The sequence below is a fragment of the Phoenix dactylifera genome, chromosome 10 (genome assembly GCF_051530095.1).
Source record: "Phoenix dactylifera cultivar Ajwa chromosome 10, Ajwa_hap1_PhDact_Kaust_v1.1, whole genome shotgun sequence".
Lineage (NCBI taxonomy): Eukaryota > Viridiplantae > Streptophyta > Magnoliopsida > Arecales > Arecaceae > Phoenix > Phoenix dactylifera.
The window spans coordinates 25,605,195-25,631,923 of record NC_143199.1 but is presented as its reverse complement, the minus strand read 5'-3'; the positions used below and the strand labels follow the sequence as shown (position 1 = coordinate 25,631,923).

Genomic DNA, 26,729 nt, shown 5'->3' with positions numbered 1-26,729 from the left:
AAATTAAATGGACCACCAAGTTTGGTCGGGGATTGATGAATTTGTAGTTGCCTTCTTCATGATTCATCATTCCAGACTGGTGTTTTCTCAAGGCATTAGACAAATATGTTTCATGCGACATCGTTCGCGATGAATCACTGGATATTTGCACCGATGGCGATCATGAGTGTGTTTTTCAAGTTGATCATGGGATCGTACGGTTTGTCGCATGGTCTTGGATTGTTGATGGGCATGGCATGTGTCATAATGCACTTCATCACTGGTAGATGGTAGATGGGAACAAAACTAGTTATTAGGATCTCAGCAATTCAATGAAATTTTAAGTTTTCCAGAAACCTTCTTGCATGACTAGTTTTAAATAAACCAAGTTGACAAATTTTCTCCCCTTTATTTAATCCTGCTGCACTTGTGAGCACCTATTGCACTCATTGGCTCCTAACATGGTTCTTCTATCCTTATCCTTTCCCTCATATCTCAGGTCTGTTAAAGGCATACAATGCCGACAAATATACATATATAGTTCAAGGTTTAGAACTAGGGTTAGGTCAAGTCTGCATTGGCATGAGCGATTCCATCTCAAACCATTTTCATTTAAACATGGTTAACCTCTTTTGACAATTGTATCTGCAGTGATGTGAACCATGTAAAACATAGGGTTGCACCTTGAGTTGTGCAATCTAGCTACCTAGGTCTTGTGCACAAGGCATTGCAATTCATTAGGGCAACTAAATGACATTCTATGTTCTAATTGACGTGTGTGGTCCTTGCTTCATTTGCGTTTTTAGTACTGAAATGTAAATTATTCACTATAAGCAAACACATATGCTATGTATTGTTAGATCTAACATATTTTTATGCATAGTTGGCAAGGGCCCCAACTTCTTTGATGCCACTTTTTTTTCCCTCCTTCCCCGAAACATCGTGCCCAATCCTAAGTGATCAGACCCATGTATACAACGCGAACCCCACCACCGGCACTGGCGATCTCTGGCGATCTCCACCGATGATGACGAGTGCATCAACATTGGCACCAGAGATTGTAACACCCCTCCCTCTCGATCTCAGCCATTGTGTTGCTAGTGGCTATGGTGATGGTGGCAGTTATCTTGTGATGTTGCTGGTGGTGATCATGGTTATATTGGTGGTGATGACTATGGTGGTTTTGACAGTGGTGGTGGTGGTAGACATGATGAGTACTACCTCACCTTCTATCCTACTTCCTCACTTTTCATCAGGTTTGGATCAAAAAAACCCTTGTCCCCTGACCCATTACTTGACCTATTTGGTTAGAAAATGCAAAACCATGCCTGATCCATTTATGTTATACAAACGAGCATCAACTCATTTAAATTTTTGTTCATCAATTATACATATAACTAAAATTAAAGCAAACATGGTATCTTAAGATCACAAACAACAAAAATCTAATTTAATTTCAAATATGTTATCATAATCATAATAGACTTAAATTTAGGATATATAACCATCATAAATTAATTAAGGATAAAACTAGCTAAACTACAATCTCATATCCTCAAATCCCGTTGTCCACCCAGTCATTGTATAACCCTTTTATTTTAAGAAAAGAGCGAACGAAACTATAAGAAAAAAATTAGAGACTTTTCTACTACATTGATCACCTGAACCTACTTGCTATTAAAAAAGCCCCATCCAATCCCGTTTGTTTCAGGTCGATTCATACAGGTTGGCAGGTCTGGTTCGGATTTTGCCACCCCTAATATTCGAACAGGACCACAGCTTTAAGGTATCAATTATATTAGTTGTTACAATATCATACTATCAGATGACTTTTTCTTAAGAGCAAGATATTCCATTGTTAAATCTAAGTGATTTAAATAGTCTTGAAATGTTTGAGATCATCCATAAGTAGCATAAGTTATGAGTTGATGATTAAATCTATTTGAACTATTTTATTATCCTAATAGTTTTGGTGGGTATAGTGCTTTGCTCATCAATTACACTACGAATAAGAGTTAGCTAAATCCGAATGCTTTAATAATTTAGGTTTTTAAGATAATGACTAACTATGAAAAGAAAATAAAAGGGCAGTGGTTTAAAGTAGTCCGTGAAATGCTGATCATGTTATTACACCAACGGATCATGATTAATGGTGTAGATCATCCTTGGTGCCATCTCCAAAGACTTCATCAACTGCACAAGTTGGCACCTTCCTATACCAAATTTATATAACAAAACCTACTTGGATTGGTTGTAACTTGTTAAAAATTAGGATAGGTAACTTATTTATATAATGCTTAAAACCATCACTATGTTTTTTTTTTCTCCAAATATCTCTACCCCGGCCTGAGCAAATTATAACTGATGTGCGCTCTTCTTTAGCGTTTCTTGAGTAGTTCTTGTGAAGGGACATTACTTGATGCAACTGGAAATCAATTGCTAAAAAATCTTTTGCATGTAGGCTGAATTTTGATTTGAACTTATTTCATGCTGCCGGTGATAAAGTGCAATCAATCTCTTTAGTTTAAACTAAGATTCACCATACCGATACCGGATCCCGTACCGATGCCATACTAACATAGTGTCAGTACTCCTAGTGTACCGAGTGTCAGTACGGTATTGGCACCGATACTATCCAATTTGGTACGGTACAGTATATCATGGGCATGTGTGATAAAGTGCAATCAATTTCTTTAGTTTAAACTACAATGTTCACTTCTAAAGAATGAGGATGTGAGTTTCAAGTTCAAGCATATACAGGTTGGTCTAATCATCTTTTGGAATTCAAGGTTTGCTGCAATCATCAATCTTTCAACAACACTCATTAGAACAAACACAATGTACGGTCCACTGAAAGTTTAGCTGTTTATTGCTAGAAGATGTTGACCTAAGGGGTTGTTTAAACTACCTTAAATGCTCAACCAAAATCCCTTTGTCTGTATCTATTCTAGTTGTAATTTTGGTAGATTCCATGAGACCATGCCACATTGGTGCAAGTACGATAAAGTCTCAAGATAGATATTGCCGACCTCTAAGCATCACTTCCCTCATCTAACATCTAGTACAAAGAACATCTAACTTCTAGATAATCTACATTGATCAAAGATAACTTCTAGGGAGTGTTGGAAAATTCATCAGAGAAACGTAATTTGCGGAACAAAATACAAAAATCAAACAATACATGAAAGTTTAAACTAAACTAATGGGAGTATTTAAAAGTGTTGCAAATGCCATTGTTGTAATAACTATTACTTTAAACCATGCTTATAAGTTATAACATGATCATGATAATAGGATCATGGCATTTTGATTATGATATGAAACATGCTTATGGCATTTTCTAGATGGCTGAAACCTATCAAATGTTTAAATATAACTAACAACATAAGAGAAACAGAAAAATATCAATCCCTAAAAGGAAACTTTCTCATAAATTTCCTCATGCATAATGAGAAAGTGGTGATACACCTCAAACATAGATTTTTGAGGTCTTAGCAGAGAGAGTACTATAAAATACGTCTGTCTTACTGTGAATATTTTTGAACTGATTACAGGTGTTCAGCACCGGAAGAAGGCCAATGCGAGGAATGGCTGTTGGACCATGGAGGAGGGACCGAGGCGGCCGAGCTCCAATACTTCTCCCCCAATGGCCTCTTCTCCTCCACAGTGCCCCAAGGCGGCCAAATCCCCACCTCTTGTCAATTTAAACTGACAAGGCAAGCACATAAGAGAAACATGCCCTATGTCAGTTTAAAATGATCCAGATAGTCTCCCACTTCTATGAACAGCTCTCTCTCTCTCTCTCTCTCTCTCTCTCTCTCTCTCTCTGTGCGTGTGTGTGTGTGTGTGCGTGCGTGCGTGCGTGTGTGTGTGTGTGTGTGCAGCAGAGAAACAAATAGACATTGTTTTGAAGCACCTAAAAGAAAAGAAATTGTAAATTTTTAACATAGTTGACAAGTAAAAGAACTATGCAGAAAAAGGGAAAAAATCCAAAATGTACCCCAGTTCATAACCATCTTTTGTTAGCCCTTCCTCTAGAGTCAGTCATATGCATCAAACAAAATGTTCAGTGTTATGCTAGTTCGACTCAAAGAATCATGTGACTGAAAACTTCCCGTTTGATCCTAGAAGTTACATCTCCTCATCGACAATGTTCCTTATCCTCATGAGGTTTTGCTTGCGGAATGTAAATAAATAAATAAAGAAAGAAAAGGCTGCAGCTATTTTGTAGCCTCATTGACTGTACCAGTTTTCTAGAATTAAAGTTCAGGCCATAGAAAGCTAAAGATAATGCAGCCTCGTGAGAACCCAGCCAGAGTTTTTTTTTCAGGAAAAAAAACAAGAAGTTTATTATGCAGCAAATTTAGCTTAGGACAAAGAGAGCGAATTTAATTCAGGAATTCTTATTAATTCAGTGATAATACAGAGTTTAAATACAACTATATATATTGAATGGCTACATATTGAAGTAGCAAGCTTGAGTTGCATCTTCTATGACGCTTGCTGTATGGACAATTATACAGTATCCAACAATTAACATACAACAGCAACAAATGAATTAAAGATCAACCTTCTCATGAGCTTTTGCTTTAAGATTTACAGTAGATGGATCTGCTCCAAGATGATCGCAGAGTTTTCCTCTAATGGCCTCCGTGTGTGGACTCAATTTTGGCCCTTGTAGGATCAATGTGGCATCTAAGTTTCCAAGTTCATAGCCTGCCTCATGCATTAGTCTGACCTGGAATGGATTACATTGATTAGTTAGAATTATTTGAAGTAATGCCTTCTCTGAATTGATTGGATGGAATAGCTAGACCTAAAATAGAAACAAAGCTAGCTATTGGAATAGCAACAAAATATTCATTCAAACAAAAAAACAAATTAGTTTACCTAAAGGAAAGAAAGAAAATCAGAAATCTTACCAGACGAATAGCTGCCCCCTCCCCTTCCCCCCATTTAGGAACTAGCATGAATGCTTTTCATTTCTTTTTTAAGATGAAGACAGCATCCTACATCAAAACTTATCATCTTGCCCCTTTTTCTAAACCCTTTCCAAGTATAGGAGAATCTTGAGGATTGCTACTTGATTGCATGGGTTTAAATTAAACAATAAGGTGTGCTTTCTACCATCCAAATAGCCATATAGGTTTCATGGCAAGCTCCTCCCTTGGCTAAGAATTTGGGACCAACTACTAGATGGTTGATGTTAGGGTGAAAACTGGTTGTAAAATCTGCACAAATCTATTAAGCCTTCTAATCTTGAAGTCGTGCTCTATAACAACCCCATATTTGATAAGTCAAGGCTTGGGTGATGATGATGGTGGTGGTAGGTACCAACTGAATAATATATTTTTTTAGTACCAACTGAATAATATTGAATGCTACAAATTATCCAGACGATATCTGAAACATCATTAACTGTACATGTATTGTCCAAATAATCTAGCATATAAAATGTTTAACAATTGGTGGTACATCCCTTATATTTCTGTTCATTTCTGTACTGTTCTTAGTATCCAAATTAATAAGGAACACTGTTTTGGGGTATCATACAGCACAAATGAATTAGATATGTTTCCCCTCTCGAATGCTATGGCGATGCCTAGTTACCAATCTTTCACTGCAATCATAAGCAATCAAATGCCAGTTGTTAAATTTGACTGACAACTTACATACAGCTAGTCAATATATTTTCATGCCTATCGAGACTTTGCTAATAAAGCAGTTGCAGAAAAATTAGGGTGACAATTGTGTCAAATGTAAGTTACTAATAGAGGTCTATATTAAAACTATAAACAGAAAATTTAACTACATGTAATGATTTTTAATCACTGATCCTATGTTCTCGGGAAGGATTGGTGAACCTCCCATCCCATGGTAGGGTTGGTGTAAACTGCACTATATCTGAGGAGACTTCATAGCGCAAATGTGGAGGCTTCTTATGGGATTGAAACAAAGAAATAGATGGATGAATGGTGCAAATAATTTTGGATGGGCATGGCTGTTTCTCTCGGTATGTCAATTTGGTACTCCTAAACAAAGGAAGTATCAATGGAAATAACAGTTAAGGACTCCCAGACCCAGTTTATACAGTACTGAAGTTATCAAAAACAGCATGCAAGTTAAAGGGAATTTGGATGCCATGCATGATGTGCAAGATAACATGGAAATGGTTGTGCCCTACATTTGTATAACTACTCAATGGTAGCAGTCCTTGGTGTTTCTTTTAGTTGGCATAGGAGCCTTATACCAGTCTTCCTAGTTCCTACAATGTGAATGGACGTATCTTAGATTATCTGGGATTTGGGTTCTTCGACCGCCCATTCTTTTCGCACTATTGACTTCAATGACTATCATGCCATTTTTTTTACTACGGCCAACTGCACCAACATGCTATTTTTATACAGCATACTGGGCACCCAGACAACTCCTTCATGCTCTAGATAATATGGTAATGCCCTTGTTTTCAAAATAAATCTTGTAATTCTTGTTCTATAGAAGTGTTATGGATGAATGATTTGTATAACTAGAATAAAAAAAGATCTTTAAAGCAATAAGAAGGGTCTCAATGCCTCAATAACTTACATTGCAAGTTATTCATACAAAGTTTGCAAAAAGAGACCAGTAATCAGCTCGATTACCAGGTCCTTTCAGATAAACCCAAAAAAGGTTGACAAGTGTCAACTAGGACATACTATTTTATTCTTGTTGCAACTATGTTCTCACTATCCAAAGGAAAGATCCTTAAAACATGGTACTTCCGAATGATAGAGTTGTTAGTTAGTTCACAATATGATTTCTTTTTTTGGTTGATGTAAAAGATGGTCAGGACATCACCAATTAAGTAAACAATATGGAGTAATTCCAGAAATAAATTTGAGAGAACAAAAGTTGAAGAACTAGGACAAATACAGAGTATATAATTGAGATAAAATAAAACATGAAAAGACTTTCATTACTTTGTGCCTATTCATGTGAAAACAAAGGAAAAAGAAAAAGAAAAAGAAGAGATGGAGCCCATGATGTCCATGCCTCATATTTATCAAACTAGGGTGGATAATGTGACACAATCATAAAACCTTATTATGTGTTGATGTTGACTGGTAAAGAAAAGAAAGCCCAAAAAACCTAAGCATGGTTCCGGGAAAAAATGGTGAGATATATATGTGATAGAACTAGAAGGCCAATGTAAAATTACCAAATCCTACGAAATCCACTTACATCACTCATAGGCCCTATTTGATAAATACAAAATCAGAAGGAAAACAGAAAAAAAAGAATTATAAAATAAAAATCCATAAAAATAAATTTTATCCTGAAGTCAACAGAAAGTAATTTAGGGACTTGCTCCTGTCATTTCTGAAGCCAACCAAAACATTGCCATGCAGGCATTTATTGAGCATTATTATGGTTTTATTTTTAAATTTTCTTGATTAAAGACATCTATGAGTACTTTTGTCTTACAACTAAAGTTCTGTGAGTTGTAAAACAGTAGATTTGAAAAATTAGACAAAAAAACTTATCAAATACGACATGAAAACAGAGACCTCATCATTGGTTTTATTTTCATTATTACTCCTCATTTCCTTCATCAGAATTTATTCTACCATCAAACCCTCAATGTCTAAGTTATAGAATTTATTGTTCCACTAAACCTACAAACTCATACTCTGCATAGTTTGAAGACAACTAAGAACCCTTTCCTACAGTTTCATCATATTGAAGTCTAAGTTATTGATCCCAACAAGAAAGCATGCCGAATCTGTGACTATATATGGATTGACAAGATGAAGCATAAAGCTATCAGTCTGATGATATTGAATGATATCATCAGTAACAAAAAAAAAAAGAAATGTCCTCAATCAGCCAAAAAGTTGAAGAAAAACTTTGCCAAGTCATAGAGAAGGAAAAGCAACAGTAGATCACTAAAATACTAACAGAGCTTTCTCGTTGATCAACATCTAGTTACGAGGATTCAACCGACTATAGTAAAAAAAGAAACATAAGAGAAATCAGTGATTGAAGAATCATCATCAAATGTTATACTGGTGAGTGATGACACAGGAAGGCCATTGAAAACATGACTCAAGACTAGTATAGTTGGATCACTGCCAGTAGAAGAAGCTGTGAGTCTCTAAGGATTCAATTCCCTCACAAGTACTCTCTCACCAGAAATAGGCAACATACATTAAGTTATGCATCTAAAAAAGGCAGCAAATAAGGTGGTGCAATTGAACTATCCTAGTTTTAGAGCTGGTTAGGATCAGCATCAGGTAACTCAAGTTTCTTAATTTCACACCCGACTTTATGCTACAATTATGCAATCCAAAATTAGCAGGATTCTCCAACATTATGATGATAGATTCTGCGGTCTTAGTTTGGATCAATTCACTCCATTAAAGTTCTAGTCCAACCCAAAAAGCAATTCTACAAGACTGCATCCAAATGGCATCACTTCCCTATCATAAAACAATAATACTGAGTATAATTCAAGATCTTTTTCTACCGTGAAGCAGATGAGCATCAGAATTGTAATAAAATCATAAATGATCTATTGTTTTGGCGTTAAAAATCAGGCACGACCTAGAAAATCGCGATTTTTTATGAATTGAAAAATGCGCTACGGAAACAAATCAAAAAACACAGAGCCAAAAGAAGAAGGCGAGCCAAGAATTCTAGCTCACAGCCTCTCCCAAGAAGACAGAGGACGCGGCGCCCATCCACCTGGGATCAATGTCGGGAAATATCTGGCCGATATCCGGAAGCCCCAAGGCCCCAAAATCGCATTCACCATATAATGAAGCAACACATCTCCTGCAGCAAGACCAATCAATCAATCAAACTGAACAAAAGAATCCAAAACCCTCCGCTCCGAAACCCTAATTTTTGCCAAGCTGGAGCGCGCACCGTCGGAGTGGGCGTCGCAGCCGCGGTCGTGGGGGATGTCGATGCCGCCGATGATCAGTGGGAGAACCGCCTCGAGCCTGTGGAGGTCGAAGCCATGGCCGACGCAGATTGTGAGGACCAGCGGAGGCAGGGATGATGGTGGGGCATCGGTTATTGCCGGGTCCTCCGGCGCCGCCCGCGCGGCGGAGACGGCGGCCGATGGAAAGAATAGTGGCGGAACGAAGTAATCGAGGAGAAAATTCGGTTGCTCCCATCGGCAGTTGATAGGTTTCGAGCAAGGTCAAAAAACAACGGCCGAAATGACACTATAACGGCCGGTGCAGGTAGTCAGAACTGGCAGATAATTCAGGGCCCGTTTGGTATTGCCAATGTGTTTTATTTTTTACAAAATTGAAGAAAAAAATGGAATTAGACAGAAAAAAATTGTTTCTGTTTAAAATTTTAAACAGTTTTTGAAACTAAAGACTTGTTGCGTTTTTTTAATATATATATATATATAAAGGCAAAAAAAGCAAAAATTTTGTGCAGGTATTGCCTTCAATATCCAATTGAATTTTTTTACGTGTATACCCTCCTAAATATTAAAATTTACATTAATACCCTTCTAAAAAAAATATTTGTATGTATATCTTCATCAACTACTTGTGTTGTATATATATCTTTTTTTTGCGTATCTATCCATGCCATCTAACATCGTTAAGAAGTTAGCAGTTTAAAATTAAAATGATAAAAATATCCTTAGTAGATATATATAGAAAAGAAAACATTTATAAGGATATACATACAAAGAGTAATTTTAGAGGATATTCATGCATTTTCATATATTTAGAAGGTAGACATGCAAAAAAATTCTTAATTTTTTGCATAAATACCATTCTAATATTTTTCTATATTCTAATCTATGTCCTCATATATGTATCTATAATAATAAATATTTTAAGCTATGTTTTGATAAAATAAGATATAGTGGTTGTTATAAATGAAGAAGAATAAAGTAGAATAAATCCGTGATTAGTGAAAGAACTTCTAAAACTCTTTTTGTTATCTAATTGTCAATTCAATCTTTTCTAAAGCAATATTTTTATAAAAATATTGAGGATGTATTAGACAAATCCGAGTATTAAAATAGGTTGAAATTAAAAAAAATAAAATTAGAATTTTTTGTATGTAAACCCTCCTAAATATATGACATTGCATGATAGTAAAATGTTATTTGCATACGTAAACTTATAAATGTTTTTTTTTTTTGCATATCTGCTTATTAAGGATATTTTAGTTATTTTTAATTTTAAACTGCTAATTTTTTTACGGTATTAGATGGTTAGGCACATATGCAAAATAAAAAAAAAATGAAGGGTAAACACATAAATCCTTTATAAGATGCAAAGCCCCTATGAAAATACATATGAGAGCTGCCAATGCCCCCAAAAATTAATTCTTTGCTTTACAACTTCAAGATTAGTTTTATTTTTCCATTTACGTACTCTAATACTTGCAAAGACAACGTTTAGAACCATTATTTGACCTTCATAGATAAATCTTCTCCCATGGTTATAGACTATAGGAAACTTTCACAATTAGATATTGGATTCAAATCAAATACTGTGTTCAATTGGGACCAAAATCTAGATCAAAATAATAGATCTACCAAGGAGCTTGGACAAGTAATTAGTAGATCACAAGAACTACCTCATAGTTAAAACTTTAAGCTCCTGTAAGTAGGCAACAACTCTAAAATCCTCCCCCATTGAAAGAAAAGAAAAATAACATTCTTCTCGAAGGCAAATTTTATAGGTCAAAAATCCTAACTTATTATCAATCCCTGGTAGAGGATAATTATATCTCATCACGTGGCATTAATCTGGATTAAAAATCTAAGAGAATATACAAGAAATATTTCACTACAAAATCTCCTTTCTTTTCAAAGCACAATAATAAATTGACTGCAAGCAAAACATTGTATCCACCAAGGTCCACAAATTAAGGATTGAACTTATATCAACCAAAGATAGGCACAATAAGGACGAAAACCAAAGATTGAACCACTGAAGTTGTTGGGTATGAAAGGATATGCCCAAACATCCTAGATACTGCCTTATTTAGTCTCTAAGTTTGGGTTCGAGGGAGATTCTAAATGCCATGTCCTTTAAAGAAGATCTAGATGTCTGAGTTACCATACTTATGATTTTATGTGCATGCTGAAACTAGAAAATACAACTTTATCACATCAATAATATATTATACACTATCCAAATCACATATATAATATATAGATATTCATATTAATATTTGAAAGGTAATTAAATCTTTTTGTTGGAGGAAAACCGAATAGATTACTTGGAATTCTGTCTCAATATTTGCTTGATTTATTTCACTCTAATACTCCAGCATCTTTTTCCATTCAGTCAAAGAATGATTAAGGTTTAAAGTTCAAAAATCAAGTCCAAAGTATTATTTTCATTTGCGAAACTTTTCCTAGGCGAGTTCGATAGTCTTTCCTTTTACAGCCATTCATTTTATATCGCCAATTTTTTTTTCTTCTACCCGTATTCATTGTTCGGGTCTACTTGCGTATCCGATTCGAAATTGCAGTTTCTCTGTTAACAATCGGTTCCCTCTTTCCTGTAATGCTTTCAAACAAAATCATGATGGTATTTTCAACTATTTGATTATTCTAATTATATGATCTTGCTGTGAGAATTATTATGATCTTTTGGGAAGTTCAACTTTTAGTGATCTGTTTAACATATAACATTGCTCTGATTTTTTTATATAAATAATACTGGTAGCTTACAAAGTAGGATATATTTTGCTTGCCATTGATAAATGCATGGAAGAATGCAAATTTCCAGGCGTAGCAAGAAATCAAGAGCTCGGTTTAGCATTAATCCCCATGGAAAAAGGCAAGATAGCTCTTTTCAGAAACCTATCCAAGATCTATTTGTTTAGCATGGAAAGAGCTCCATCTGCTTTAGTAGTACCAAGTTATACTGTTCACATAAGGTGGTTCGGTCGGATGATCCAATCAAGTTCAACCTATTTTTAAATGCTTGATCTCCAAATTAAATAAATTTCAGTTAATATTTACAGAAGCAGATGAAATTACAAGTACAAATAATATTAAATTTCTATGGAGTTAATAACCAATCCAATCCACTCCTACTAATTTTGAAAAACAAAGATGAAGTTCTTGATGTTAGAAACCTCAGCTTTAATCCTTGTGTACATAAGAAACCCAAACCTTACCAAAAAAAAAGATTGATCTAGTTAATGTTACATTCACATATAAACACATGAAAGAATTTGATAAAATTATAAAGTTATAGGAAAAACCCAAATCCAAACCTAAGGGTTTTAATTTTTGTCTACGAAACAATGGGACAGGGAGCAATGGCAGAGCGCGCTCTCTGATCTAAGCACCGGAGCACCTCTGCGCGGCTCCCCACCACCCGGTGGAACACCTCCCTCACCTGCCTCTCCAGCGGCCCAAGCCCCTCCTCCAGCCTCCGGCACGCCTCCGCCAGCTCCGCCGCCCTTTCCGCCACCTCCTCCGCCCTCTCCCTCTCCAGCGACGTGCCCCCTTCGCCGCCACCGGCGCGGGCGCCGGAGGCCTCCTCCACGACCTGGATCAGCACCTTCCCGCACCTCTCCACCTCCAGCAGCTCCGCCAGCATCCCCGCCGCCTTCCGGTCCCTCCGCCGCCATTCCTCTGCGATCCTTTCCTGCAGCGCCAGCATCGCCGCGGCCCACGGCAGCTGCCTTGGCGGCGCCACCGGCGGCCCGCCCCGCTCCTGGCACGGCAACGCCGCCCCCAGAGCCCACATGGCGAACACCAGCACGGCGCTCATCGTGTACACCGCCGCCGCCAGCTCCCCGGCGCCCCCATCGCCGCCGCGAGGAGCGGCGAGGTGGGCGGAGCAGTTCCTCGACATGCTCCAAGACAAGAATCTCGAGTTCGTCTCCCGCCGGCCGAAGGATCCTGCGCCCTCGGTCCGGATACCTGCGGTGGCGTCGAAGGGGAGGAGCTTGAAGAGAGCGCGGCGAGCGCGGAGGAGGTGGAGGCGGGGGGAGAGGAGGGCGGAGGCGGCGATCTGGGCGTGGCGGAGCCAGTGGCGCAGGGAGTGGAGGGAGAGGGAAACAGCGTTGCAGAGGTCGAGGGACTTGACGGCGCGGTCGAGGAGGTCGGCGACGGGACGGGAGGCAGCAGCAGCTGCGGCAGGGGGGCCGCAGCCGAGGAGGGGGAGGAGCGGCCGGAATTCGGCCTCGACGGCGAGGAGTGTGTCGAGGAGCTTGGAGAGAAAGGCGAGGGAGAGGAGGGGCGAAGGCGGCTTGTCGAGGGAGTGTTTGGGGGAGTCGGGGGGGAGAAGGGAGAGGAGGCGGTCGGCGACGTGGGAGTGGAAGAGGTCGAGCTCGTGGAGCTCTTGTTCATGGCCATGCTCCATGGAGACGACTTGGCTGCGGCGGCGGAGTGGTCGGCCGCGGAAGGACATGGAGAGGGAGAAGCCGCCCTGGTATTCGTTGGAAGCCATTGCTTTGGAATGTTTTAATGAGAGAGAGAGAGAAGGAAAAATTGAGACAAAGTGAGAAGATGTCAAGTGGAGAAAAGATTGGAGTAATGGCTTTTAGGCCATCATGGGATGGAGGAGTGCTTTTTTTTTTTTTTTCGGAGGAATACGGAGGATGAGGGATTTGGATGGCCGGCTGACTATATATAGGGTTGAAGGGGTTGAGAGGCTTGCAGTACACTGCACTATTTCCTTGTATTGGAAGCTGACTTGGTATTTGGTTTTTTATGTTGTATTTCGGGTTCGACCGGTTCAAGATTCATGACTTAGTTCAAGATTAGGTCACAGGCATGAGTCCAGCTGGCTTGGCCGAACCGGTTTAAGAAAGAATCTCATTTTTCGATGGCAACTTCAACTTTGGACTGCATTTGTGGGAGGAGCCTAAGCTAATATCAACATTAATATTAACAACATTGCTTCAAGCTACTGCTTTGTTCCTCTTTTGATGAAGTGACTTTTGCTGACAATTCAATCGTTGTTGAATAACTGCATAAGATATTTTATTTTTTAAGATTGAAATAAAATCTTTAGATTGATTTTATGCAAGAAGGAAGATTGAAGATTTTTTTTTCTAAATGTAATCAAGATATTCTAAAATCTTGATCAACATTGAAGGAATGGAGAACTAAAAATGTGGACTGATACAGATAAATTGAACTAATCATGGTAGGCATTGTTCTAAGATTTTGTAGTTGAGAAAAAAAAAACCAGTTAACATGAGGAGAAGGCAATGTTAAATAATTTTGACCTATATAATGATCAGCATTTTGAGTTGTATCAGTTTACAGTAGCTGAAATAGCAGAGCTTCTATTTACATTGTCAACCAGTACACCATGCTGATGTAAATCAAAAAAAAAAAAAAGGCAGGGATTGGACCAAGAGTTTTGTGGCTTGGTTAGGTCGAGCATAGAATGAACCGGACCGGGTCGGACCGGACGGTCCGATACTATTTTAAATTCTTTTATGTGGAATTGGGAGCCTAAGACCGAAGAGGGTGACGAAATGGACTGGACAGGACAGGTGGCACGCCCAAGTTGTCCCTCCAAGAAAACCTAGAGGACGTGGGCCCACGACCGCGTTACTTGAACGCGATTCCCGTCAGACCCCAATTTCAGGACCGCATACAATTTTTACGCGGACAACGATCTACCATCCATCTCGACCCTCCCACCACGTCCTATCCGTTCGTTTTAAGTGTCATGAGTACCGCCATTGCTGACGAGGTAAACGAACGGTAGAATTAGTATCCTCATAGAATCGTTTATGCGTGCGTTGTAAGATATAATTAATCTTATCTTTTTTAGGAATCCATTACTCTGACGTTGAACTTTGACTTTTGTTAGAAATCGGGTGGGAGGTGGGCCCTACGGCTCCTCAACCAATCAATGAAACATTGAACTTGAACGTGAGAATTAAAAAAAAGATGTTTCCTGTGTTGGGTTTTTAGCAGATCCTAACATTAGCTCAGAAAAAGTCTAGCACGAGGCCTTTCGTGTATGATTAGGACACAAAGTAAAACTACGAAGCCCAAAAACAACACCCACACTTCTACGTGGCACAGGCGTGAGAAGAATAGCACACTTCCTTCCAATCAATATACGACACGTGGTGGTGAACTTTCCGGTACCATGAGATTGCGTCTCGAAGAATTTTGGTAGAATTTCGGACATCACTAAATCCATCCGTCCATTCTGGTGGGCTCAGTTATTGGACGGATGAAGATGGCCGGCAGAGGCCGAACTGCGTTGGAAAGTTGAGGGGCCCCGCAAGCTACCCACCGACCAGCCACCGTGACTCGAAAAGACAGCAGGTGAGAAAAGCGGGTCCATTCAAAGGAAATGGCATCGCTTTGAGCTTTTGTTCGTTTTATAGGGATATTTTTTTTTGTTGTGTTTACTTCATCAAAAAAGCAATACGGATAAGCTCAATGTCAGCTTAGTCATATGTGTTAGATTCTTCGAGATCCATTTTAAGATCTCAGCGATGTTGATGGATAATTTAGGTATTGTAACTTTATATTCTACCAGGGTTCATGTAGTGCAATGCATCCAATAATTGCATATGTAGGTGGCACTTGATGATCCAAATGGAATGACCAAGATGATATTAAATTGCTAGTAATTTTTATCCCAAGATAATCTGATACTCGATGATCTAAAATTATCGTGTTTGGTATAACATGTTTCAGTAATTAAAGATTCTCATATATCTACAAGTAATCTATTTGAAATTCTATAGAAATCCAAAATCACTGGCCATATAATAGCAAAACTATTTCTCACATATGTCATAAAATATATTAGTCATATAAATATAGTATAATAAAATATTAATATATTTATTAATATATTAATTGTTATTATAGAATTAATATTTTTATTTTATACTTATCATATATTATTTTTTAATACTAATATTTATTTTGATTAGAAAAATAAGGCAAATAGAAATAATATATTAAATAATTTCATTACATAATACGGTTAATAATATATTCTAATATAATATATATCACAAATATATGTAATATCAATATAATATAATATATAATATTGAGATAATATATAGTATTGATATAATATATTAATGGTATATTGTTTTACGATTTTTTTTACTGGATTGAGAAATATTTTTGTCTTCAAATTTTAGCTCAAGATGATCTTAGATTTCCGATCTCAAAAATAGATGTCCTTTACTTGGTTGGGTAGTGATTTAAGAAGTTGGGATGATTGGGGATCACGGCCATGTAGGATGATTTGTTTTTAAATAGGAGTATAAAAGTGATTAAAAAAAAGAGAGAAATCTCTATATACCATATTGTTCTTTTTTTCTTTTTTTTTTTTTTGCTAATACGGGTGGATCATACCTGACGGGTACGGATACACCCAATAAAGTCAAAAAATAGGATACCTCGGAGTGCCAAAGGCAGCTCCCCATCTCCAGACCACAAGGTATTTCCGGAATGGCGAGCTACATGCGCAGCCACCCAATCCGCAGCACCATTAGCTTCACGGTAGATATACTTAGCCTGAAAGGCCCATCCATCCCTCGCCATAGTTCATATGTCACGAAGCAATGGGTGGTCACAGACGTCACCCCTAGGACCCTCTCGAATCCAACTGATAACGGTGGCTGAATCACCCTCTAGGATAATAGACCTAGCCTGTAACACGCACCGGATATGTCGAAGGCCAGCCCAGGCAGCTCTCATACCATATTGTTCTTTTATGATAATATGTACGTCAATATATAGCCTCATAATGTAGCTAATAAGTTATATTTGGACTAGCGATACCAATATAATAATAACAATATGAATCATATTTGGATCAATACAGCAACAACCCCCCTTATGGTACGGTAAAAATCTACTTGAATTCGAAAATCAAGCCTCATGAATGATGCGTCTTAGCGAAGATATCTTCAATTTGACCATTGGAGGAAAAAGAGCGAAGCTGTATACTACCCAATCATATTTGGACTGGTATACTGACAAAAAGAACAGGTCCAAAACAAGGTCACTCGTCCAAGCGAAAAGGTCATAGCCAGCTGTAAAGGCCCCTCCTTGTGACAATCATGAGCTGCCCCAAACATCGAAAGGGCAGCCTCATCCTTGATCCTTGGCAGGAGTGAGTGACCCTACAACTCTTCCTAATTTTTCCAATTATCCATCATATTTTTTGGACATTTACTTCGAGTGCATAGATAAATTATCCTTTCAAATCTTATTATTATTAGCTTGATCTTCTAAAGATCATGACCAGTTTATTACCTTCTGATTACAGATTATAAAAAAAGAACAATAAGCAGAAGAAGCACTGGAAATGATGTGAGGCATCAATTTGAATGCATTTTGAGCTCTTCTCTTGAGGGATTGAGTACTTGAAGGGCCAATAAAAGCTATCATTGCTGATTTCTGATCAAAGTGTCCATATAGAATAAAGGTCTCTGCCCCAGAGAAATTAGTAAAGGGGATGCCTATGCTTTTGGGGTACAATGCCAGCCAGATACTTTATATATGGATCAGAACAAATTGCTGTCAAGAGGTGGATGACAGGCAATTCCCATCCATGCCTTCTAATTTATTAACAAATAAAATCTTGGAAAGGGGTGGGCGACCGGCTCTCACCTATACGTCCGCGTCCTACCAGAGAGATAATTGTGACAGGGTCTAGTTGAAGTCATGAGAGACATGGGGCAATTCAAATTAAAGAAGAAAGGACTAATTGCGTAGTTTGGCTTTCATGAAAACAACCCTTCTTGGGTTTGAGACGTTTGAGAAGAATACAAGGGAGTGGATCGTAAAGACTGATACTCTTGTAGTGCCTTTCAGATCGTGCATGTATATCAGAAGGTAAATAAAACCGTTGATTGGGTCGCCTCTTTTACTGCTCAGCATTACGGCGAGGACATACCAGAAAGTCTCTCATCCATTGTTTTGTGACTTTTGTCATTTTTTTTCTTTTGATGCTATTGGCTGCACTCATGCTAGAGTAGTGTGAGCAACCATTGTACCAAAAAAAAAAAAAAAGAAAAAAAAAGTTGAAGTTCTTTGTTCAGTGAGAGCCCGCAACATGAAAATTCAAAAAAAGATCATTTCGATTAGGTTCGGTGTTTATAGGAGTTCCAGCATTGCGATATTCTGAAATCCAATTTGTTGGAGTTTCAGAGAGTGAAAAATTTTCGCTTCTAGGATTCCAGGAAACCAACACTCATCGTTTTGCCCTTCATATGAGGATCATTCACTATCTGATTGCTCAAATAACTGAACCTGTTGCTGGAAATTGGACCCGGGGGCGGCCGTTGGCTGAGGAGGAGGAGCCCCGGCGAACATTGGCGGGCGGCGATCCGTCGGCGAGCGGCGTCCTCCGTGGGGGGCCTGCAAAAAGCCGGTGGCCAGGATTTCCGGCGCCGGCCCTCCGATGCTTAAGTCAGAAGGGGGCTTAATTTTGGAGAAGGAGAGGGACTGTATTTCCAAGTCCGAAGTCTCCCTTTGGGAGGAAGAAGTCCTCTTTTTTATAGGAAGAGTGGTAGGGTTACCTGTGATGTGACTGGGCGAATTAATGGGTTACCGTCACGATTGAACGTGGGCGTGTGAAGTAATGAGTTGCCGTGGATGGCCCGTTCCCATCATGGGAGGAGATGGCGTGTAGCCAGAGCTTGCTTGTGGCGTGCAGTGTAGTACATTCTTAGGAATGGTGAGGCGTTGACAATCGTAGCAGGGTATGGTCCCTGATTGATATGTCATGGCGTGGCCGGCAAGTAAAGCATGGTGCGGTGAGGCTGCTGCAGGGCATGGCCGCAGCATATAGACGACGAGGTCGGCCTTCTGAGATCAGCTCGGCCTTCTGTGCTCGGCCTTCTGAGCTCGGCAGCCTTCTGGTCTCGGCCTGCTGTGCTCGGCCTTCTGTGCTCGGCCTTCTGAGCTCGGCAGCCTTCTGATCTCGGTCTGCTGTGCTCGGCCTTCTGAGCTCGGCAGCTTTCTAGTCTCGACCTGCTGAGCTCGGCAGCCTGGATGAGCTCGGCAGCCTTCTGAGCTCGGCTTGCATGAGCTCGGCTCGGCCTTCTGAGCTCGGCTCTGCCTGCATGAGCTCGGTCTTCGGAGCTCAACAGCATGGATGAGCTCGGCAGCATTCTGAGCTCGGCCTGCATGATGAGCTCGGCTCGGCCTTCTGAGCTCGGCAACATGGATGATGAGCTCGACTCAGTCTTCTGAGCTCGGCTCGGCTCTCTGAGCTCGGCCTGCATGATGAGCTCGGCCTGCATGGTGAGCTCGGCTCAGCCTTCTGAGCTCGGCAGCATGGATGAGCTCGGCAGCATTCTGAGCTCGGCCTGCATGATGAGCTCGGCTCGGCCTTCTGAGCTCGGCAGCATGGATGATGAGCTCGACTCAGTCTTCTGAGCTCGGCTCGATCTTCTGAGCTCGGCCTGCATAATGAGCTCGGCCTGCATGGTGAGCTCAGGCTTGTTGTCAGATTTGGGTGCTTTAATTGTACGTGTGGGGTGGTCTATTTTTTCCCCCAACACTACCCCCCGACTTCCGAGTTCGAGCTGCTTTTTGGCTCGGACGAAGGAAGTAGTCCAGTCGTCGATCATCCTGTGATATAGCCAAATATATATGGAGATGTGCGTGCCAAGTAGGGTGTACCTCTCATGCAGTTGGAGTCAAGTGCTTCAGGTCGACTCAGCAGCCTTCTTTGGCTTGTGGTCGACTCAGCTCTCGAGAACGTCAAGACGACGCGGCAGATCTTCCGCGTCGCACTTCTCCCAGGTGACAAGGTGAAAATTCAGGCCATGAGCCTTTTTTTACTGTCGGAGTCGAGCGTCTCACGCCGAGGTCGGCAGCTTTGCTCCTCGACTATCTTTTGTGGACGCTCTTTTGTTCGGGGTCCGCTTTCTAGGGACGCCGGCACAATAGGAGAAATAGTTGCCATTGGAGATCTGTGTGGGTGTTGCTTTGTTGTTATCCACGAACATTTTGGGGGTGCTTTGTTGTCAATCACGAACGTTTTGGGGGGGCGCGAAGGTACTACCCCGTCATTCCGAGATCGAGGGAGCTCGGGCTCACTGTCGACTCGTCGGGGCATCTCGACCTTAGTCGAGGAGGCGCTACGGGAGGCTGCGAAGGTACTACCCCGTTGTTGGTGTTGAGCGCCACGGAGGACTGCGAAGGTACTACCCCGTCTTCCCGAAGTATCGAGGGGTCTGGGCACGCACTGTCGACACTCGGGGCATCTCGACCTTAGTCGAGAAGGCGCTAAGGGGGGCCGCGAAGGTACTACCCCGTTGTTGGTGTTGAGCGCCACGGAGGGCCGCGAAGGTACTACCCCGTCTTTCCGAAGTGTCGAGGGGTCTGGGCACGCACTGTCGACACTCGGGGCATCTCGACCTTAGTCGAGGAGGCGCTACGGGGGGCCGCGAAGGTACTACCCCGTTGTTGGTGTTGGCGCCACGGAGGGCCGCGAAGGTATTACCCCGTCTTCCCGAAGTGTCGAGGGGTCTGGGCACGCACTGTCGACACTCGGGGCATCCCGAACTTAGTCGGGGCATCATTGGAGATACATACAGGAGATGGACTTCGTTGGCGATCGTGCGTCCTTATTCGGAGCGGGGCGACGTTGGAGATAGGGATACCCGTTGGTCGTTTTTTGGATTCTCCGACCTGAAAATAGATGAAATATTGAAATTATTTGAAGCCAAAGTGGCGTCCTGTACCTTTTGGAGATATTTTGATGGCTCTCGAGCTTCGAAATCCCTCAGGACTTGGCTCAGCACCGGCCTTCTTTGGCTCGATTTTTTGGGAGGTGTTCTGCGCTCGGGCTTCTGAGCTCGGCAGCCTGCTGAGCTCGGCTTGCATGAGCTCGGCTCGGCCTTCTGAGCTCGGCTTGCATGATGAGCTCGGCTCGGTCTTCTGAGCTCGGCAGCATTGATGATGAGCTCGACTCCGTCTTCTGAGCTCGGCTCGGCTCTCTGAGCTTGGCCTGCATGATGAGCTCGGCTTGCCTTCTGAGCTCGACTCGGCTCTCTGAGCTCGGCCTGCATAATGAGCTCGGCTCGGCCTTCTGAGCTCGGCCTGCATGATGAGCTCGGCTCGACCTTCTGGGCTCGGCGGGGGCTTCGGTGATGGCAACGCTCTGAAGGAGAGCAACGTCGCGGGCGCCGTCCTGAGGACTTACGCCCGTGAGGAGGGAGTACATGCTGGTTTCTTGCTGCCGGAAGACAGAAGACTTGGAAGGATAATGGGATTTAATGGGGTTGTACCCTTTGCCACAGAGGCTCACAATCCCATTTTAAAGCTCCATAACTCCTTCTCCAGACCTCAGCTTTTATTTCTCTTTTCCTCCAACTCGTTGACGTGAGACTTAGGCTACTACTTCTCACTAGTTGCCCCCACATACGTCGTTGCAGCGGGAGCCATGCCTGATTCGAGATGGCTCGGGAGAATGTTTTTTCCTCTGCTTAATATGAACCCGTGGAGGCGGCACAGGAGGGGCCTCCACTTGTTGCAGGCTTTGGGCTGCAATGGCTAACGCTTGGACTTGCTGCACTAGCACGTCGAAGTGCTCGGGTTGGACTTGTGGAACTTGATCTACCGAAGATCTTGGTGGTAAATTCTGGACTGAGCGTTCGGGACTTGGAGCATGATGCCGAGAGGCATTAAAGACTCCTCTGCTCCTTAGTTTCATGGCCGCAACTCGGGCCCTTCCTCTAGCGCCAACTGTTGCTGGAAATTGGACCCGGGGGCGGCCGTCGGCTGAGGAGGAGGAGCTCCGACGAACATTGGCGGGCGGCGATCCGTCGACGAGCGGCGTCCTCCGTGGGGGGCCTGCAAAAAGCCGGTGGCCGGGATTTTCGGCGACGGCCCTCCAATGCTTAAGTCAGAGGGGGTCAGTATAAGAGTGGAGATAGCAGTAAGAAGTTGGAGTTCTCCTTGTTTTTTTTTCTCTCCTTTTCCCCTCGAAGGGTTCCCCTTTATAGAGGGACTGTATTTCCAAGTCCGAAGTCTCCCTTTGGGAGGAAGAAGTCCTCTTTTTTATAGGAAGAGTGGTAGGGTTACCTGTGATGTGACTGGGCGAATTAATGGGTTACCGTCACGATTGGACGTGGGCGTGTGAAGTAATGAGTTGCCGTGGATGGCCCGTTCCCATCATGGGAGGAGATGGCGCGTAGCCAGAGCTTGCTTGTGGCGCGCAGTGCAGTACATTCTTGGGAATGGTGAGGCGTTGACAGTCGTAGCAGGGTATGGTCCCTGATTGATATGTCATGGCGTGGCCGGCAAGTAAAGCATGGTGCAGTGAGGCTGCTGCAGGGCATGGCCGCAGCATATAGACGACGAGGTCGGCTTTCTGAGATCAGCTCGGCCTTCTGTGCTCGGCCTTCTGAGCTCGGCAGCCTTCTGTGCTCGGCAGCCTTCTGGTCTCAGCCTGCTGTGCTCGGCCTTCTGTGCTCGACCTTCTGAGCTCGGCAGCTTTCTGTGCTCGGCAGCCTTCTGGTCTCGGCCTGCTGTGCTCGGCCTTCAGAGCTCGGCAGCTTTCTAGTCTCGACCTGCTGAGCTCCGCCTTCTGAGGTCGGCAACCTGGATGAGCTCGGCAGCCTTCTGAGCTCGGCTTGCATGAGCTCGGCTCGGCCTGCATGAGCTCGGTCTTCGGAGCTCAGCAGCATGGATGAGCTCGGCAGCATTCTGAGCTCGGCCTGCATGATGAGCTCGGCTCGGCCTTCTGAGCTCGGCAACATGGATGATGAGCTCGGCTCGGCTTTCTGAGCTCGGCCTGCATGATGAGCTCGGCCTGCATGGTGAGCTCGGCTCGGCCTTCTGAGCTCGGCAGCATGGATGAGCTCGGCAGCATTCGGAGCTCGGCCTGCATGATGAGCTCGGCTCGGCCTTCTGAGCTCGGCAGCATGGATGATGAGCTCGACTCAGTCTTCTGAGCTCGGCTCGATCTTCTGAGCTCGACCTGCATGATGAGCTCGGCCTGCATGGTGAGCTCAGGCTTGTTGTCAGATTTGGGTGCTTTAATTGTACGTGTGGGGTGGTCTATTTTTTCCCCCAACATAACCATGCCAATCAAATTCCATTCATGAAAGATCAATTTGCTGCCTCGACTGTACCAAGGCCATGTAGAAGAGGTTAAGTTCTTGACTAAACGAAATTAAGTATCCAACCATTCCAATCAATTCCATTCATGAAGATGGCAGTTTGAACAGTGAACTTTTGTTGTGGCAGAAATATGTGACATGGCCAAAGGTTAGATATCTTGATACCTATGACTTTTGCTCTCAGATCTACTGCAATGCCGAGTAGTCGTGGATAGATAAAGTCATAGGTACCGAGATATCTAACCTTGCTCTCATAAGTAGCAACTGATCTGATCTTATCCATATTGTAGTAAACTCTAACATTGATATTTCTGGTGCATAGTATCTAAAGATATCTGATAGTTTTTGCAAGTAATCCTACAAGTGCCAACCATGAAACCAAGGTACGCTGTATCGAACCAGATAATATAGAGGATACCGTATCATATCGGTTTGGTACCGATACTCGGTACGGATAGTGTACCGACACTTGATATGTCAATAAAATTTCGTATCATATCGTACCGATACTATGCTAGTGTGGCAATAGTATGGAGTTCGGTATTGAGACGGCGAACCTTACATGGAATCAAAATATTTTTTTATTTTTTAGAATCTTCATAACCTGCAGCCTTGTAGTGCGAGCTGCATATGATCTTTAGGATGCGGTCAGATGAAAATCTGGATATCTATTTGTTGCATGTTTGAAGCTGAAGCTTGGAAGCTGATTTGGCATCTTAATTATTGTTGACCGGATGCATTTTCTTGCATGCTTTGAAGGTCCTGACAAATGTCGGGTTCGAGGAATTGTTCAAGAGAGAGAGAACAGAGACTGGAATCATTAGGTAAGGATCTCTAATGTATGTTGTTGTATATAATAATTAACAGCCACCTACATTATCTTCCTTACCATCAGACTATTCTAATAGCCATGATATGCAGTTATCCAGGATGGATCAAATTGGAGTTATGGGGCAGTGACAGTTCTTCTGTTTGGGATGTTAAGGGGATGCCATATGCTAGTGCTAGATGAAGCCACAGCATCAATTGATAATGCATCAGATGCATTCTTCAAAAGACCATAAGAACAGAATTTGCAGAGAGTACAGTCATTACTGTTGCTCATAGAATCTGGCCCAAGATATCTATGGTTCTTGCTGTTTAATGATGGTGAGTTCCGTGTCTATTCCATGCAAGCTCAGTCATCCTATCAGAAATTATGCATCACTTCTTGTGCTCGGAAACATTTGAAGTTCATGTATTTAAACCGAAAACACAATAGCATAATCAACAACACTAATTACCAGCTATGATCGGAGAGCATTTCCTGCTAGTAAAGATTCTAGTCTAAAATATTTCTACCAAGCATTATCTTTTATTTTGGCAAGAAGATTAGGAGACACGATGAAACGACACAGATTTTCAAAATTATAACTAATCACTAAAAAGCTCTAAAATGAATAGTCCTTTAGTATTAGGTTTTAAGTTAATCAATGATGAACAACGTGTTAATCAGTTCAAACTTTCACCTGAGTTCTTTAAATCTCCGTACTTAGTTTCTTAATCAAGAATTTTCACATTTTGTCAGGCCTACTTGGGGTTCATATTCGTCACCAATATAAGTAAATCAGGGTTTCTTCTCTATGCCATATCACATTTTCATAAGCTGAACCCTGTAGATGCTTGTCTGTTGTCACTAGAAACTTCCTTTAGTGCATGGATAAACATTTCTTGCCATCGCAAGTCGTACATTCAGTGAGTTTTCCTCCATTGTTTTCTTGACCTCATCTTTCTTGACCATTAGAAGGCTACTTAGCTCCACAAGAAAACAGAATTGCTGCACATCTTTCATTTCTCTTGTAGTTTATGGCAGAAATACTAATCCCAATTGCTTTAGTCTCTTTCCTATATGCTTTAAGGCAGCAGAAACAAATAAACAAAAATCATGTTGTAAATCATACTCAGTTAAAACTTTTGGGACTATGCTGTGGTTTATTATTTGCCAAGAAACTTGGCAAAGAGAAGGATGTGCCCTTTAGAAGGGAAAATTAGGTTTACATTGCTCACCGAAGACAGCACCCTCTACCATTTGCTTTTGGTTTTCTTTCTTTACTGTTATTGATGGATGTCTACGAGGAAGTGTTGTGAAAGCATACATTATGAGTTTTCTTTGACCTTTCCTCTTCCCACAAGCATTTAGCATACAGATCATCACATATCTTCCATGTGTCAATTAGTTTCTTGCTCTACTTGTTACATGCAGATGAAAATTTAGAGCAAAACTAAACATATTTCATAAAATCTCTGACGGGACCCAAGATGTTTACTACCAAATCATGGTTTGGATTATGCCATCATCTTCAAACATGAAACCCGATCTGAATTTGAATTATTAGGGATAATTGTAGAAGTTGAATTAGATTGTCATAAAGCCAAAATGTGTTACTTTTTCTTGAAACAATATTTTCCTTTATCGTACTGGCTGTTATTAAGCAACTTATAATGGTTCTATATCTAGATAGTGATCTTACAGGTGAATATGTAAAGTATTGCCCTCTCACCCTACCTTGCTATTAGACTCTTTGATCCTTATCCTACTGCAACAGTTCGCAATATTTTAGCTCTCTCATTACATGCCTATGCTCAGATATATCAGTTTCTTTCATTCAAGGAGTCAATAATACCTTTCACATTCATCTGAAAGTTAGAAATATTTTTAATAAATGCAGGGGAAAGGATGGAAGCAGGAGGAACAAGCATCAGGGCTCCACCATGTGTTTCAGTCCACCATTGACAGCAAAGATCTAAGATGTGCCTCCTGGCTACCTACAGGACATCTAAAATTTTGCACTTACATAGTTTCTTTATTTGAATTTTATAATAATAATATAATACCTAACTACATACTCAATTTTCTCCCACATCTCCAAAATAGGAAGAGATGGGCTTAAGGGGGCCTAAACATGCATCTTGAAACACCTTTCAATCGTGTGCCGCAAGCATTAGATCGTGTTTTGTCTAGTGATTGCTTTGGGCCTTCTCACGGCCGAGTGTAGTGAGATGCTGGTTCACAAAAAAAAAAAAAACCCATCTATCAAGTCGCAGTGTCCAACACTTAGACCCTTGACTCCTGCGCCAAGTATCTAGGTAACAGTGCATATCTATCAATACTCTGAACGGGTATATGCATGATAAAGGTTGAACAAATATAAGATCAATGAAAGGTAAGTAATGAGAAATGTAGTTTAGCAAATGAAAATGCTTTTTTATTATACTTACATTAATATATCATTAATATAATGTCTTCGGCAAATTCTACTTCAAAAACTAATGGCAATTTCAGAATAAAAATGCATAGACCCGCAACTGAACTAGCTAAACTAAACCAAATATGATGTACACACAAAGAATTAAGTTGTAAATGTTAAAGTCCAAAATGCCAACTGGCGAAAAGAACACTATAAATTTATAGTATCTGTTATTTAGCTTTTCTCATTACCAATCATATTAAAATAGTTTACTTAATTCAAAGAACCATATCAATTCAAAAATTATAATTTATTCAATCAAAAAATTGAGATATAATTTGTTATATGGACAAAGACCTCCGCATATAAAACCATAATTTTTCCAGAATTTTTCAGTATGGCATTAGATAGATGTTATGCACTATCCTATACCCAAACTATCCAATCAATCGG

At 41.2% G+C, this 26,729-nt stretch overlaps 2 protein-coding genes across 2 annotated transcripts; both read right to left on the bottom strand.

Moving 5' to 3' along the window:
- Window positions 1-1,654: 1,654 nt before the first annotated feature.
- Window positions 1,655-9,166, bottom strand: LOC103715821 (2-C-methyl-D-erythritol 2,4-cyclodiphosphate synthase, chloroplastic; the record flags this gene model as incomplete). Its single annotated transcript, XM_089925842.1, is given in 5 exon segments — window positions 1,655-3,687; window positions 4,550-4,717; window positions 8,664-8,758; window positions 8,761-8,793; window positions 8,887-9,166. Coding segments are annotated over 5 exon segments (726 nt in total), but the record flags the coding sequence as incomplete, so codon positions are not given.
- Window positions 9,167-11,948: 2,782 nt separating this feature from the next.
- Window positions 11,949-13,579, bottom strand: LOC103715802 (protein ROH1A). The gene has a single exon (XM_008803560.6). It carries the CDS (start codon window positions 13,413-13,415, stop codon window positions 12,252-12,254), a length of 1,164 nt encoding a protein of 387 aa, XP_008801782.4. The 5' UTR covers window positions 13,416-13,579; the 3' UTR covers window positions 11,949-12,251.
- Window positions 13,580-26,729: the final 13,150 nt, after the last annotated feature.